We start from the raw sequence: 15,405 nt of genomic DNA, 5'->3' as shown, positions 1-15,405 counted from the left end.
GGGAGGCTTGTCTGGGGTGACCCCCTCCCCCACCCAGAAGGCCCGCGGGGCCCCGAAAGCCCCCGCCCCCAGCGCTCTCTGACAGCTGAGGAATGACTCGTCCAAGGCCACAGGGCCAGAGCCCTCGTGCCTCGGTTTCTCTGTCCGGCCGCTCTCTGAGGGCAGCGGACAGGAGGCAAAGGATGGCAGTGCCCGCTCTGGGCACGCTTTCCGGGGTCCGGGAATGGCAGCGGGTGGGGTGGCACGTGAGCCCCGTGTGCGGGGGCGTGTCCCGGGGCGGCCGTCCCCGAGGCCTGGCTGAGGCGGGGCCAGCCTGGTGGCCGCCGAGGGGCCGGCGGCTGCCAGAGACGCCGTGCTGGGCGGCGGGCGCGGGCCAAGCGGGGCCATGGAGCCCGGGGCGGCGGCGGCGGTTGGGCCCGGGGAGCTGCTACAGGCCCTGCTCGAGGGCGCCGGGGGCCGCGGCCGGGTGCTGCTGGTGGCCGAGCTGTGGGAGCGGGAGCAGAGCCGCAACCTGATGAGAGGCTTCGCTCGCCACGTCTTCCCCCAGCCGGAGGAGGAGGAGGAGGACGAAGCGGAGAAGGAGGAGGAGGAAGCGGAGGAGGAGGTTGGCAGCAAGCCCGGAGGTCCACAGGAGTTGGCGGCTGAAACGGCCAGTGGTAATCCTGGAGGTCCGCAGGAGGTGGTGGCTGAAGAGGCCAACGGTAATCCTGGAGGCCCGCAGGAGGTGGCGGTTGAAGAGGCCAGCGGGAATCCCCGAGGTTCGCAGGAGGTAGAAGCTGAAGAAGTCAGCGTCAAGCCTGGAGATCCGCAGAAGGTGGAGGAGACGCGGGCTTCCGGCCGCGGGCCCCCGGAGCGGGCGATCCGCTCCCCACTCGTGTTCGTGCTGTGCCGAGAAGCTTCCCTGCGGGCTTCGGAGCCGCGCCTGCGCCTGCGGGAGATCCTGCGGGACGTGCGCGCTCGGCGGCGGCAGAGGCCTCGGTGGCGGCCCAGGTGGCGGCCCCAGCCTTGGGGGCCCGCTGGGGACTGCGGCGGAGGCAGCGGTGCAGCGCTGGTCGGGGTCTTGGTGGAGGAACCTGGCGGGGGCCGCGGCGAGATCCAAAGCACGGAGGAGGGAAGCGAGGCTGAGGCCATGCACCTGCTGGAGGCGCTACTGCGCTCCGTGTTCGGCCGTGATGCGGGCGGCCCGGTGCAGGCGGCCTCCTACTGCCCCGCGCGTCCGGCCAGCGCCGCGGACGTGCAGAGCGCAGCCTGCAGGGCTCTGCGGGCCGCCGCGGGTCAGCGGCCTCCAGGTCAGCCGGGCCGAGGGAACCGGATGGGGGGCAAGGAGGTGGGGGAGGCCTGGGAGAGAACCCAGCTCGTCCCGCAGCCCCGCTCTGGCAGGGGAAGAAACCGAGGCAGGCCAGGGAGAGGGAGAGACTTGCCCAAGGTCACACACAGCCAGAAAGTTGAAGGGACTCGATTGGACGGAGTGTGGGAAGGGGCCTCGCGGAGCCTCCGCCCCTCTCATTTTACGGAAAAGGCCCAGACAGGGGCCGCGATTTGCTGGGGAGCTGACAGAGCTTTGTCCCGAGCGCCGGCATCTCTGGCGGGCCATCCTTCCTCTCGCTAGGGGCCGCCGCGCAGGGTTCCAGGCCCCCGTGCCAGCGTCCCGTAGCCATGGCGCCCCTCTCGGGGCTGTTCACTCCCCCGCCCCTCCCCCCCCCCCAGCACACACACTCCCTGCGCTGGAGCCCTGGGGCGCCGGGCTGCTCCTTCCTTCCCGGGGTGACTGCGTGGAGGCGGGGGCAGGTCCAAGGCTCTTGTTCTCAGCCCGGGGCCAGACAGCTTGAGTTTGAGGATGAGGCGCTTGTGTGCGCGCGCGTGTGTCAGGGAAGGAACCTGGGAGCCTGGAAAAGAGACTCGGCCTCCAGGAGCTGCCCCACGGGGTGACCTTGGCCCAGTCCTTTCCCCTCTCTGGGTCCCAGGTTCCCTCTCTGCAAGGCGAGGAGGTCCCTTCCAGCTCTAGATCCTGCGAGGCGCTGCCCCATCCCAGAGCATCCCTTATCACAAGGAGGCTGCCGCAGGCGGCCTCTCTCCAAGGTGCTGTCCGGCTCTCTCACTCATGCTGGGGGCTAGAGGACACGGGCAGAGGAGAGCTGAGGAGAACTTGGGGCAGCGGCAGGGGGCGGCGAGGGAGCCCCTCTGGGATACGCAGTCCTGAAAGGCGGGGGGGGGCTTCTGGGGCTTTGGGTCCTCCCCAGCCCCTCCCCTGGTGCTGCGCACAGTAAAGACGGTGATGAATAGAGGCAGGGTGGACTGAAGGGCGGCCACAGCCACAGCCAGGGCCAGGTAGCTCGGATCTTCTGGGGAAGAGAGCTGAAGTCGGAGGAACCTAGAGATTTCAGGAGATAAGTTCCTTTCTGTACATTCAGCACAAACGATGACCCGAGTTCGAATCCAGACCTGCCCTTTACTTCCTGCCTGACTTTGGACAAATTCCTTCTCCTCTCTCAGCCTCAGTTTCCTCCTTTGTAAAAGGAGGGCATCAGGCTAGAAGGACACTGATCTCTCTTCTAGGTCTACCCTTATCATCCCAAGTCTTTTAACTCACTTAGTCCTCAGTTTCCCCATCTGAAAAAGGAAGGACTGGGCTCTATAGCCTCTGAGGGCTCCAAACCCAGGAGTGTAGGTTCTCAAGCTCTCAGGAGCTCAGCTTTCTCCTCTGGAAGAGGAAGGTGACGGCTCTGCCCCAGTGAGAGTCCTCTTGGCTCGGGGGAGCTGGAGAGCTCAGGCATCCAGAGATGGAAAGCCCAGGGCCTTCCTTTTATTTTATTTATTCATTTTAAAGTTCTTACCTTCCATTGACACCAACTATTAGTTCCGAGGCAGAAGTGCTAAAGGCTAAGCAACTGGGGCTAAGTGACTTGCCCAGGGTCACACAGCTAGGAAATGTCTGAAACCAGATTTGAACCCAAGACTTCCTCTCTCCAAGCCTGGCTCTTTGTCCACTGAGCCAGCTAACTGCCCGTAGGCTGAAATAGCTTAGTCGTTGAGGGCATTTTGAAGCACTCAGGCGTCCATAGGATGGTGAATTTTTAAATTTAGCATTTGGGAGTTCCAGGGATCATGTAGGATGTTGAGGCTTCTTAAATGGCCAAGGTCAGTTGAAGAGGGTGTCCTGAAGAAGAGAGGATGGACTGGACACCTTGATGGTGAGAAGGTGGCCTCTGGAGTCAAGGAGGCCGGAGTTCTATGACCTTGGCCCAGCCGAATCTGAGGTCTGAGCCTCAGTTTCCTCATCTGTCAAACGAGAGGAGTGGATCAGATTGAGTCTTGGGGCCCATGATGCTCAATGTCCTTTTGCTTCTGGGATAACTGACTTTAGGTGCTAATGAGGAGAGGGCTTTGCTTGGCTCCCTTTGCTCCCTAGGTGAAATGGGGGTGGCAGGGGAGACTGCTGACCTTTGGAGCCTTGGCAGAGTGGAGTGGGCTGCCAGGGGGATGGAGCCTGGCCCACGCTGGCAGTAGCCAAGCAGAGATGCCTGGCTGCTTGTCCTAGGTTGTTGTTTGGGGATTCTCGCTCTGGTACAGGTTGGAGTAACTGGCTGCTGGGGTCCCTCCCGGCCCAGAGAGCCCGTGATTCTGGGGGACCAGAGGCAGCTTCCCAGGGTGAGGATGAGGAGGTGGGTGGCCTTTGCATTCTCTCCCTCTGGCCTCTTCAGCCTGCCTCGGGGGAGGCAGGGATCCCTGGTCACCTGCAGATCTGTGAGGACCCCCCAATCCTCCCTTCCTTCCAGAGCCGGAGAGTGATTTCCTCCGTGTTGTCTCCCCATCATTAAGTGGGGCACCTTACTGCCACCCATGAGGGACCACATGTTGGCAGCTCCAACCACTTTGCTGTTCTTTAGGGCTGGGGAGGGGAGGAATGAATACCTCCTCAGAGACTGAGAGGCATCTGTGGCTTGCCTGTGCTCTCTAAAGGTAGAGGAGGAGGAGTTCGGGCTTGTTCTGCCTGGCCCCAGCCAGGGGTGAGGAGGGCAAGGGGCAGGAAGAGCCACCATGATGGAGAGGACAGGCGCCACCGGATTGGCCTGGTTCTCCAGAAATGGAAAAGGAGCGAGGCTGGAAATTACAGGCCAGTAAGTTTGACTTTAGTTTCCGGTGAAATCGTGGAGCAGATCATTAAAAGATGTCTGATAAACATCTAGAAAAGGAAGCAGCGATGACCACGGACTGACCAGCCTAACCGGCTGTCGAAAGAAGTCATGCCGGACTAAATGGATTCCTTGGGGGGGAGGATTAAACCTTTACCTTCCATCTTAGAATCATTAAGGTGTTGGTTCCAAGGCAGAAGAGCAGTAAAGGCTAAGCAACTGGGGTGAAATGACTTGCCCAGGGTCATGAAGCTACAAAGTGTCTGGGAGGGGCAAATTTAAGCCCAGAACCTCCCATCTCAGCTGCTCTGATTCCTTCTGTTCTTGACAGGGCTACTGTATATGTCAATTGAGGGATGTCAATATTGTTTACCTTTATTTAAGCAAAGCATTTGCTAAAATGTCTTCTTCTTGAGAAGATGGAGTGATGCGTATTTAATGAGAATCCAATTAAGCAGATTCAGAACTGTGGGAATGGCAGAATCCAAAGTATTGTCATTGTTCAATTGTGTCTGACTCTTCATGACCCCATCTGGAGTTTTCTTGGCAGAGATACTGGAGTGGTTGGCCATTTCCTTCTCCAGCTCTTTTTACAGTTGAGGAAACTGAGGCAAACAGGGTGAAGTGACTTACCCAGGGTCACACAGCTAGGAAGTGTCTGGGGCCAGATTTTAACTCCAGAAGATGAATGGAGAGAAAGAGTTGAGTCCAAGAAGGTGGCGGAGGTAGAAATGACAAGACTTGGCAATCAATTGGATGAAGGTTGAAGGAAAGAGAAAATCTGAGGATGGTGACCAGGTTGCAAATATGGATGACTTGGGAAATGGTGGTACCTTGGACAGAAACAGGGAAAAGAGTGGGAAGTATAGCTTTTGGGGAGAAGCTCCTGGGTTCTGTTTCACACATGCTTAGTCAGTTGGAGATGCTCATGGGACAGTCAAGTGGAGATGGCCCGCAGGCCAGTGGCTGATGATGTAGGCACAGGAAAGAGCTCAGGGCTGCAGGGATGAGCAGGGGGAGAGCAACTTCCTCTTCTCTTCCTCTTCCTCTTCCTCTTCCTCAACAGGGTCCTCAGCTCACTCATGTAGTTCCTGACATAGGAGAGGTCCTGAATGCATCAAGGCAGCCAGGTGGCTCAGTAAGTAGAGCACTGGGTCTGGAGTCAGGAAGACTCATCTTCCTGAGTTCAAATCTGGCCTCAGACCCTTACTAGCTATGTGACCCTGGGCAAGTCACTTCACCCTGTTGGCCTCAGTTTGCTCATCTGTCAAATGAACTGGAGAAGGAAATGGCAAACCCCTCCAGTATCTCTGCCAAGAAAACTACAAATGGGATCACAAGTTTGCTCTCCCCCTTCTAAAAGCTTTCTGGATCCCTCTAACTATTAGAGACACCCTCTCCCCACACTTATTTAGTATATATGTAATAGGTGTACAAGCTATGGGCAGCCAGAGGACACAGCAGACAGAGAATGCTGGGTCTGGAGTCAGGGAGATCTGAGGTCAAATCTGACCTCAGACATTGAGCAAGTCACCTAACCTTTGTCTGCCTTAGTTTTCCTCACCTGTTCAATGGAGACAATAATAACACCCACTCCTCAGGGTTGTGTGAAAATAAAACAAACGAACATCTTTAAAGTGCTTTGAAAATCCTAACGTTCTCTATAAATGATGTCAGTATTGTCTATTGCTAGCTACTGGCTCCTCTGATCCACTTTAAAGACCTGAGGGCAGGGGCCGTTTTATTTTTGTATCATTTGTGTCTCTTTGTATTGCCAGTGCCTGGGATGGTGGCTGGCACATAGTTGGGGCTTAATAAATGCTCTTTGGCTGAGTTATAATTAGAAAGTGTCTTAACAGAAAGAAGCTAGGTTGTTCTGGGAATACAGACCCAGACCTAGAGAGGGGAGGTCCTGGGTTCAAATCTGACCTCAGACACTTTCTAGCTGTGTAACCCTGGGCAAGTTACTTAACCCCGATTGCCTAGCCATTACTGCTCTTCTGCCTTAGAAACAACATTTAATATTGATTCTAAGATAGAAGTCAAAGGCTTGTTTTTTAAAGGGCATGTGCTAATGTACATTTGAAGAGGAAACTTCCTCATTGGGAGTTCTGGACCAATGAAATCACAGGCCTGATTTAAAAAAAAAAGGAAAAATATCAAGAATTCAAAGAAACATAAGAAGATATATTTGAACTGATGCTGAGCACAAAAAAAAATAGAACCAAGAAAAATTTACCCCAAAATTACAACAAAGTAACATAAGGGGAAAAAACAAGAAAGCAAATGGAAAGACTTCTCTAGGAGATAAAATAAAAATAGACTTTTCTCCTTGTTTGAGGACAGTAAGAGGGAAAATGTCTAATTCGGAGAGTCAGCATGGTCTATTGGATGGGCACTGGCCTTGCATTTGGAAGACTTGCATAGATACTAGTAGAGTGACCATGGATAAATCACTTAAACACTCTGTGCCTCAGTTTCCTTATCTTTCCTTCCTTCCTTCCTTCCTTCCTTCCTTCCTTCCTTCCTTCCTTCCTTCCTTCCTTCCTTCCTTCCTTCCTTCCTTCCTTCCTTCCTTCTTTTTTTCTTCTTTCCTTTAACTGAAGAAATTAAGATTTAGGAAACTCTCAGCACCATGGAAGGCCCCTTTTGGAACTCCAAATCTTCCCAGGTGGGTCCCATAACTGAAACCTATGCCTCTTGTATGTCTGACTCCATTTCTCTTGGTGTATTCTGTCTTCAGCAGAGAGGATGAGGGAGAGAATGGGATTCCAAAGGCTCCTAAGATGCCTTCCTTGGTCTTCTTGGAGCAGGAGGAAGGATCAGGCCAATAGCACCACCAGCAGCCCAGCTGAAGGTAAGCATGTCCTATTCCCTGATGGAGCGAATCTTGGGCCCTGGTAGGAGAGGACTGTCCCTTCTCTCCTTGGACTTCTATTTACTCATTCTCCCAGGGAAGCCACCCATCTAGCCCCAGGTCCCCTGGACTTGAGGCTTCTGTCTTATTCCTTTCTGTCTCTCCAGGCTCCTTACCTCCTTCCATCCATGGTCCTTCTACCCTGACCTCTGCAGAGGCTTCAGTTTCCTTTTCTGAGCATTTCCTTGCCTCTTTAGAATGTGAATGGATAAATGAATAAGAAATATTTATTAAATTCCCCTTATGCATCAAATACTATGTTAAGCATGTCCCTCAAGGAGTATACATTTTAATAGGAGGAGTGGTGGCAATGGGAGGAAGTCCCTAGGGAGCTGAGCAGAGCCCTAAGGGAGGAAATAAGCTCTCATTAGGCACCTACTATGTGCCAGGCTAAGTGCTCTACAAATATGCTCTGATTAGGTCAGTTGATCAGTATGCCCTTTCCAGGAGCAATCAGAGGATTGTTTTGATTACTCCTCCCAAATTAAATTCATTCATTCATTCATTCATTCATACTTCCAAAACTTCCCTTTTGGCAGCCTGCTCCGGAAATTAGATCCCAAGAACATCAGCATATGATTTATATGCTTCTCTTTATGGCTTCCCACTTTCTTTTTATCTATACCTTGTCTCTTCTCTGTTTCTCAGCTGCCTCCTTCAAAATTAGCCATGGAAAGCCAGAACCAAGAGCATGTATAGGTAGCCAAAGAAGTACATTTGGCTTCATGCCAGGAAAAACTTTCTGCTAATTAGAGCTATCCAACCATGGCATCAGCTGCCTGGAAAGGTAGTGAGCTCCTGGCCTCTCTTAACTTTTCCAGCAAAGTCTAAGTGATTATAGAGAGAAAGGATGATTCTTATTGGTAGAAGTTAGACTAGAAAGTCCTTTCCTACTCCAGATCCCTGGGATTGGGTCACTTATCTCCTCAGACCACAATTTTCTCATCTCTAACATAAGGGATTTCACCTAGATGGCCTCTGCTGTCCTGACTGTACTTTAATGGTTCATTCACTCAGTTCTTCACTCATTTATTCATTGATTCGTTCATCCATTCATTCACTCATCCATAGGATGTCACTAATAGTGACCAGGTTCAAAGTCCAATGCCAGGTGCCATGGTGGGTTACAGAAATGATTAAGAAGAAGTACAGGAAAGATCGCCAGCTTCAGAGTCAGAGAAGTGAGTTTAATTCAGGCAACAATACTTAATGAACGATCAGGAAAAATCAGTTTGCCTCTTTAGCCCTCAATTTCCCTTTATATAAAATGAAGTAATTGGACTAGATAACCTTTGAGTATCTTGGACCTGAGTTCAATCCTGACTCTATTCCTTACAATCTGTGTGACCTTGGCCAACTCACTTCCCTTCCCCAGCCTCACTTTATTCACCCATAAAATGAGAGATGGGACTAAATGATCTCTAAGATCCATTCTAGCTTTGATATTCTGGAATTCTATCACCTTTCCCTTCTCAAATTTCTCAAGAACTTTTAGAAATTCAAAGAGCAAGAGGAAGCCAGACCACCCAGAGTAGAGAGATATGATAGAAAAGAAGACCTTTGGTACTTTCCTCTTGGGAGGCTCTTGACTCTAGGCATCTTAAAGGAAAGGCTTTCTTTTTCTCTTTCCTTTCCATTCCCTCCTTCCTTCCTTCCTTCCTTCCTTCCTTCCTTCCTTCCTTCCTTCCTTCCTTCCTTCCTTCCTTCCTTCCTTCCTTCCTTTCTTCCTTCCTTCCTTCCTTTCTTCCTTCCTTCCTTCCTTCCTTCCTTTCTTCCTTCCTTTCTTCCTTCCTTCCTTCCTTTCTTCCTTCCTTCCTTCTTTCCTTGCTTCCTTCTTTCCTTTCTTCTTCTCTTCCTTCTTTCCTTCCTCCCTCCCTCCCTCTCTGTTTCTTTCTTTCTTTTCCCCTTCCTTCCTTCCTTGCATCCCTCCCTTTCTTTTTTTCTTTACTAGTTGCCATTGATAACTCTTATCTTCTATCTTAGAATCAATACTAAGAATTGGTTCCAAGGCAGAAGAGTGGTAAGGGTTGGGCAACTGGGGTTAAGTGACTTGCCCAGGGTAACACAGCTAGGAAGTGTTGAAGGATACATTTGAACCCAGGACCTACTGTCTCCAGGTCTAACACTGCATCCACTGATCCACTTGGCTGCCTCTGATGTAGTTTTAAGATTATGATTAGAGTTAACATTATATGGTACCTTAAGGTAATGCCTGATAATTCTAATACTTTGAAATAATAATAATCGATGATGTTTATATAGCATTTTCTCCTAGCTGATTTTTGTGCCATTTTAAGAAAATAACACCTGAAATTCTTATAGAAGCCTTTAAGATAATCACAATTAAACCGAGCATTTCTATACTAGCTGATTGATCACAGTACATTAAGGAAACTGCCCCAGCTGATATTATGTGCTGATTTTACAAATCGAGTGGCCTGTTAGGAGGAGTCAAACACATGGTCAGAAGGGCCCCCTTATGTCCAGGGGGATGCACTCTAGACACCCCATGGCTTCATGAGGTCTTCCAGGGTTATAACATGCCAACAGTTGCTACGTTCCCTCCCATTTCTCTTTCTTTCCCAAACGCCATACTTTATTTAGCATCTTCTCCAACTCTGCTGCCATCACTCATTTTCTCTTAGCTGCCCAAGAACAAAGCACTGATGAGTCTTGAAGAATTATTGTATCTATGAGATCAGAATACCCTGCTTGGGCAGTGCTCTTGGGCTGGCCCAGCCCCCCAAAGACACTGAAACCTGCCAACATTCAGGCTTGTCCATATAGTGAAAGAAGATAGAAATTTTACCAAGAGCTCTGCTTTCCAGTTCATTGGTATCCCCATCACCAAAGGAAATGCAAAAGCCCAGATTATTTGCTCTTAGTTACAGCTGGGTCTTTCCATCTTTCTGAGCTTGCTCATGGGGTCCTTTACCCATTGTGACCTGTTTGATTCTCTTTCTCTTTCCTTCCTCCTGGCCACCCCTCTTCTATCTACTGTAGATGGTTTCCAGGACCCCTCAGAGGAGCTGGCACTGACAGTTCTGTCTCCCAATGGACACTGTGAGGACATCGAGGGACGGACAGGGGCCTAGATGCCCCAGACCACCACCCAGATCCTGGAGGGAGATCCAGTGGTCTGGAGTCAGGTGGTGAGCACCAATGGGATTTAAGATCTTTGGCTTTTGTTCCTGCCCCCACCCAGAGCTGGGCCCTTCTCTGGGCTCTGCTCCAGTCTGTCCTCATCCCAAGTGGAAGGTGCTTCACTGACCTGAAGAGCAGATGCTAAAAGTGGTCTCTCTTTCTGGGATCTGCTCCTCACACAGCTGTCACTTCATTTCTCTATGACTCAGTTTACCAATCTGTAAATTGAGGCAAATAGAGCCACCTACATTGAGTGGTGTTATGTGAAGTCTTTGCCTTGGGAAGCTTGACATAGGACTTCATAGATCCACAATATCCTATCAATCCTCCATGTCAGTTAATATGCATGAAGGACACACATGTGCACACAACTATACACATCCCTCATTTCCACTGTCATGTAGTGGACTTTAGGATAACGTGCTAGGATTTGATATTAACTCACTAACTGAGGAATGGACTAGATGGCTGTAACAGGTCTTTTCCAGCTCTAACATTCCTAGATTGCATCCTCAAGGACCAGCATAAATAAATAAATACGCTGTAAAAACAACAGCAACAGCACTGAAAAGTCAAGCCAAGTCTATGTAGAATTTACCTGGTGAATGCTCCATTGAGGCCCCTGCTTTTATACCACAGTCTTTGGTGTTTTTGAACCCCCTACCTTGCTGGGAACCAAGAAAAACCACATGAGGGGACTCGGTCAGCACCAGGAGCTGTCCTGATGGCGGACACCAGTTCCAAGCTCCCTGAGAGCAGGGAGGGGAGTTTCCTCATCTTGGCTTGGGCCTAAGTTGGCCCATTCCCATTCTTCAGGCTCTGATGGCCTTCTAGTATCACCCAGCATTGCCGTTATTGTGTCCCCCCACCCCCTTCATATCACTCATTTTTACTCCAGCGCACATTTCAAAAAGGTTCTTTAGGGAGTCTGGCCAAGCCTGAGCTGCACATTCTAGCAGGCTTCTGAGCTCTCCTTTGCCACAGATGTTTGTCCCTCATCTTTCCTTCAGTTTTCTTCTCTGTAAAATGATATATTGTACCACGTCTGGAGCCCCCCCTCCCCCAGCTGGAAAATTCAGTGGTTGCTTCCTAAACAAAGATCTTTTGTTTTTATATCACACTGATTTCAGAACACATCCCACATCCTTCCCCTTCTTAGAAGCCACCCTTCCTTGGTCATGAAGCTGCAGCTCTCTTTTCCTGAGCTAAGGCAGGGGACATCTTCCCAAAGAGTTCCAGGATTGCCCAGAGGTTGGGGTATTTCTTCTTGACAGATGCCCCAACTTCCCCCCAACTAGGTTTCCCTCTGTTGTTTTTTTAATCCTACCCTTTGTCTTAGAATCAATATTAAATGTTGGTTCCAAGGCAGAAAAGCAGTAAGGGCTAGGCAATTAGAGTTTTGTGACATGTCCAGGGTCACACAGCTAGGAAATGTCTGAGGTCAGATTTGAACCCAGGACCTCCCATATCCAAGCCTGGCTCTCAATCCACTGAGCTCCCTAGATATCCCAGTTTCCTTCCATTATTAGGGAACTAAGATTAATTCCTTTGTTCCATGCAGCTATTAATGTCTCCTGGCTTTTGCAAAGGGATACTTACTTCAAAGATATAGCAAAAACAATATTTTCCCCAGCACCCTATTAGCTCAGTTTCTACATACCACTTATCCCACCATGTTCCCATCCAGTGGCATTGTCTCTGCTGCATGAATCCTCAGATCCCAACAGTCACTTCAGAAGAGAGTCGATTTCTCCATGTTCCTCCATAGCATGAATCCTACTTTGGCTGAATTCCAACTCCCAGCTTTCTGTGCCTCAGTCTTCAACCTTCTGAAACTCCCATGGTTCGAGGTTGCCATCTGCCTCCAGCTATGGGCAGGCAAAGGCTTGTTTCTAGGGGCTAACCAAGGTTACTCCCCTTGGGGGATGATCCCTGGAAGCAAAGGGATCTCTGAATAAAGCAAAGAATGGCAAAGGGGGCCAGCTGAGAGCCTTCCACTGGAAACAGTTGTAGAATGTCAACTGGTGCTCTACCCTTTTCCAAGAGACTTCCCATTCCCATCACTACAATTCTCCAGGAAGTCTTCCAGGGAGAGGTTTTATCAGGCCCCATTAGAACATAATAGAACAGAAAGAGATAAAGCCATTTCCTCAAACACCCTCACAGTATATGCAAAGTTCTGCCCCCATAGATCCCCACTTTGCCAAGAAGGAAAGGAGGTCCATCTCCTCATCTCTTCTCCAGGGCCAGTCTTGGTCATGATAATGACTGTGATGGCTTCTTAAAGGACCCACTCTGCCTAGGATTCTCCATAGAAAAGAGGCTCAAGGCTGGCCTGCTCTGTGTCCTGGCTCCCAATTTCTTCCCTTGGAGCAGTTCTGAATGAAATAATGTCTGGGCTTGGGAGTCAAGATGGGGCTTGTGCGAACACCCAGGAAGGGAATGACCCTGAAGGGAGATTTCCTTTCTGTGGCTCATCATCTGGAGATGTTGGGTCTGGGAGCTGAGGTCCTCATCAAGCAGATTGAATGAAAGGGGGATTAGTGATATCAGAATAGGAATCACTGCAGAACTTAGCTTCCAGAAGAGGTTGGAGCTACCACCTGGGACCAGCCATTGTTCTGAGTGACAGAATCATCCCCTTAGGGTCCAGGAATCGGGCCAGCCTTTTTAAAAGAGCTAAGTGTACCATTTATTCATTTTCAAGAGGTAAATTAGGAGCTCTCTGCCACCCCCACCCCCATTCTATATGGAAGAGTGCTGGGTGGGAATCCAAGCTTAGTTCCTGATTTCCTTTCTAAGGAGGATGGAAAGATGGACAACTTCTGCCAAGATGCGTCAATGCTCCGTGTCTCTCATTTAGCAAATGAAATGATGCCAATCTCCCCCTCTTAAGGCTGTCTCAAGGGGATGCGAGTGTGCCTGGACTGGCTGGCTCAGAGACCAGGATAGCTCTCCATCCACAAGGATGATTTGAGGGGAACTAATTCTGCCATTTGTGTATGGGGATGGCCAATTTGTGGTGTTTCTAAGATTACTGAGGAGGTGGAAGTGGGAAGATATTTCCTCCCTTTTCTCTTGAGTTGGGAGACTTTTCTGCAAGATGGCGCCAATCCCTTTTTTGCTTAAAACTGTCTTTGGAGATATATGCCATCCCCTCTCCTCCAGTGAACCTTCCCTCGTACCAGAGGTGAGCGGAGAAGTTAAGCAAAACTAATCAATCTATCAGTCAAATCTGATGATGTATGCAATGTTTCATATCCATAGTCCCCCACTTCTCCACCTCTCCAATTTGTTTCCTTCAGTTTTTACTGTGAAAAACAAACATATTTAATTTATACCTTTGGTGACTGCCCTCTGGGCACAAGCCTCATGGGTGTCAAGCTGGGCTGAGGATGGAGAGTCAAATCTCCCAGAATCCTACCTCTTCAATGTTGAGCAATAAGCATTAGACCAGTGAGGCCAAGCAGAGGTTCTCTGTTTTGCCCTTCCTGACTTTGGGCTCATCTTTTAACTTTTGGAAGCCTCTATTTCCTCATGTGTAAAATGCTGGTGGAGGAAAGTGACAACACTTTCATCAGCACCTACTTCCTAGGGCTGCTGTGAGGGCTTGACTTGGGGGACTAAGGCATGTCAGAGAGACAAAGGATTACTCTTCTGACTGCCAACATCCCAGCTTGAGAAGGCCAACAGCTCACACCAACCTCATTGCCCTTGAGCCTTTTCTTAAAACAATAAACTCACCAATATTGGCGAGCCCATTTTTCCTGAAGAGAAGCCTCAAAGGAGCTTCTGTTGTGGGATTGACCATCTCTGTGATCTTTAAAAATGGGAGGAATTCCTGAATCATCCGAGTGGTCCTCAAGCTTGAATTTGGGAGGGCCTTCTAGAGGTCCTGGAGCCATTAATCTTGTTTAGTTCATGTTCTTAATATAACAATGGTTAACTTTTTTTCTTACATGAAGTAACAATTTACTTATTTAATAAAAACCAGATAATACCTTATCGTTGTCTTGCCAAAACTATCTGTCATTTACTGGGGATGAGAGATTGGAAAACCAACCCCAAAGCCAGGAAGACTTGGGTTCCAATTCTGTCTCTTACACATCTTGGCTATGTGATCCTAAGCAAGTCACTTAATCTAGGACCATAGACCAACCAAAAAGCATCTATTAAGTGCCTACTATGTGCCAGGCACTGTGCTAAGTGCTGGGAACAACACACACACACACACACACACACACAGGTACACACACACACCTAAACCCAAGTAGCTCCCAGGCTAATGGAGGAGACAGCATGCCAACAACTCTGTACAAACAAGTTCTAGTCAGGATGAATCAAAATTCATCCACAGAGGGGAATCGCCAGCATTAAAGGGAATCAGGAAGAGCTTCTTCCAAGAGATTTTAACTTGACCCTGAGGGAAACCATGAGAAGGGAGGAAGGGAAAAAAAATCCAGGCCTGGGGAGGGGCCTGGAAGGGACTTCAGAAGTCCTCCAGGCTTTTTACAGGTGAGGAAAAACCAGGGAGGTTAAATGACTTACCCAGGGTCACTCATAGCTCTTTGGTGGCCTTGTAGATAACTCTCCAAGCTAATAAATGGAGGGTGAGCACAGAGCTTCAGTGGAGGAGCTTTCTCACTGAGCATCATAAGTGAGAAGGCAAGGTAAGGAGAGGCTAATTTGGTTTGCAGTCAGCTAGTCTATAGCCTCTCTTTGGAACCCCTTTGGTCTGTGCAGTGCCTGGCATACAGTACACTGAAAGTTTATTAACTGATGACTAGGTATAGTCCATTCATTCTGCAAGTATATAAAGCACCTACTATGTACCCAGGAATTATCTGCTAAGTCCTGGGAATGGAAGCACAGAAATGAAATAATTCCTGCCTTCAAGGAGCTTATGTTCTCCTCAAGGAGGAATAACCCATATTCAGCTGAAAGAATGCTTGGTGGATACAAAGCAAATGTATTGGGGGGGACCAGCTCTAACCAGGAGGGGTCAGTGACGCTTGAGGTGCAGAAGTTGAGGATCAGAAGAGATGCAGGTATGAGGGAGAAAAGTATTCCAGGCAGGGGGCACAGGCTGGGCAAAGGCTCCACAGCAGGAGATGGAATGTCCAGTGCCTGGAAGGCAGAGAGGGGGTGAGGACACAGAGGGAATGGGATGAAGCTGAGTGAGCCCCACGTCTTCCCACCTCAGGGCAGGTG

The 15,405-nt window shown here is 49.8% G+C and overlaps 1 protein-coding gene across 2 annotated transcripts; it reads left to right on the top strand.

Moving 5' to 3' along the window:
- The first annotated feature begins 293 nt into the window (after nucleotides 1-293).
- On the top strand, nucleotides 294-14,199 carry C2H2orf72 (chromosome 2 C2orf72 homolog). Of its 2 annotated transcripts, none has more exons than XM_007485858.3 (3): nucleotides 294-1,289; nucleotides 6,880-6,990; nucleotides 10,054-14,199. In XM_007485858.3, exons 1-3 carry the CDS (start codon nucleotides 386-388, stop codon nucleotides 10,143-10,145), a joined length of 1,107 nt encoding a protein of 368 aa, XP_007485920.1. In that variant the 5' UTR covers nucleotides 294-385; the 3' UTR covers nucleotides 10,146-14,199. The 2 variants fall into 2 exon arrangements, with proteins under 2 accessions (XP_007485920.1, XP_007485919.1); XM_007485857.3 differs by having other exon boundaries at nucleotides 296-1,289; nucleotides 6,877-6,990.
- The last annotated feature ends 1,206 nt before the right edge of the window (nucleotides 14,200-15,405 follow it).

The sequence above is a fragment of the Monodelphis domestica genome, chromosome 2 (assembly GCF_027887165.1).
Source record: "Monodelphis domestica isolate mMonDom1 chromosome 2, mMonDom1.pri, whole genome shotgun sequence".
Classification (NCBI taxonomy): Eukaryota; Metazoa; Chordata; class Mammalia; order Didelphimorphia; family Didelphidae; genus Monodelphis; species Monodelphis domestica.
The sequence above is the reverse complement of the archived record's forward strand: the minus strand, read 5'-3'. Positions and strand labels throughout refer to the sequence as shown.

What these genes read in the sequence shown, in the direction of transcription:
- C2H2orf72 (XM_007485857.3), top strand. Translation starts at nt 386, where the DNA reads ATGGAGCCCGGGGCGGCGGCGGCGGTTGGGCCCGGGGAGCTGCTACAG. An exon ending in CGCGGGTCAGCGGCCTCCAG is followed by an intron (nt 1,290 to 6,876) that starts GTCAGCCGGGCC and finishes TTCTGTCTTCAG; the next exon opens with CAGAGAGGATGAGGGAGAGA. An exon ending in CACCAGCAGCCCAGCTGAAG is followed by an intron (nt 6,991 to 10,053) that starts GTAAGCATGTCC and finishes TATCTACTGTAG; the next exon opens with ATGGTTTCCAGGACCCCTCA.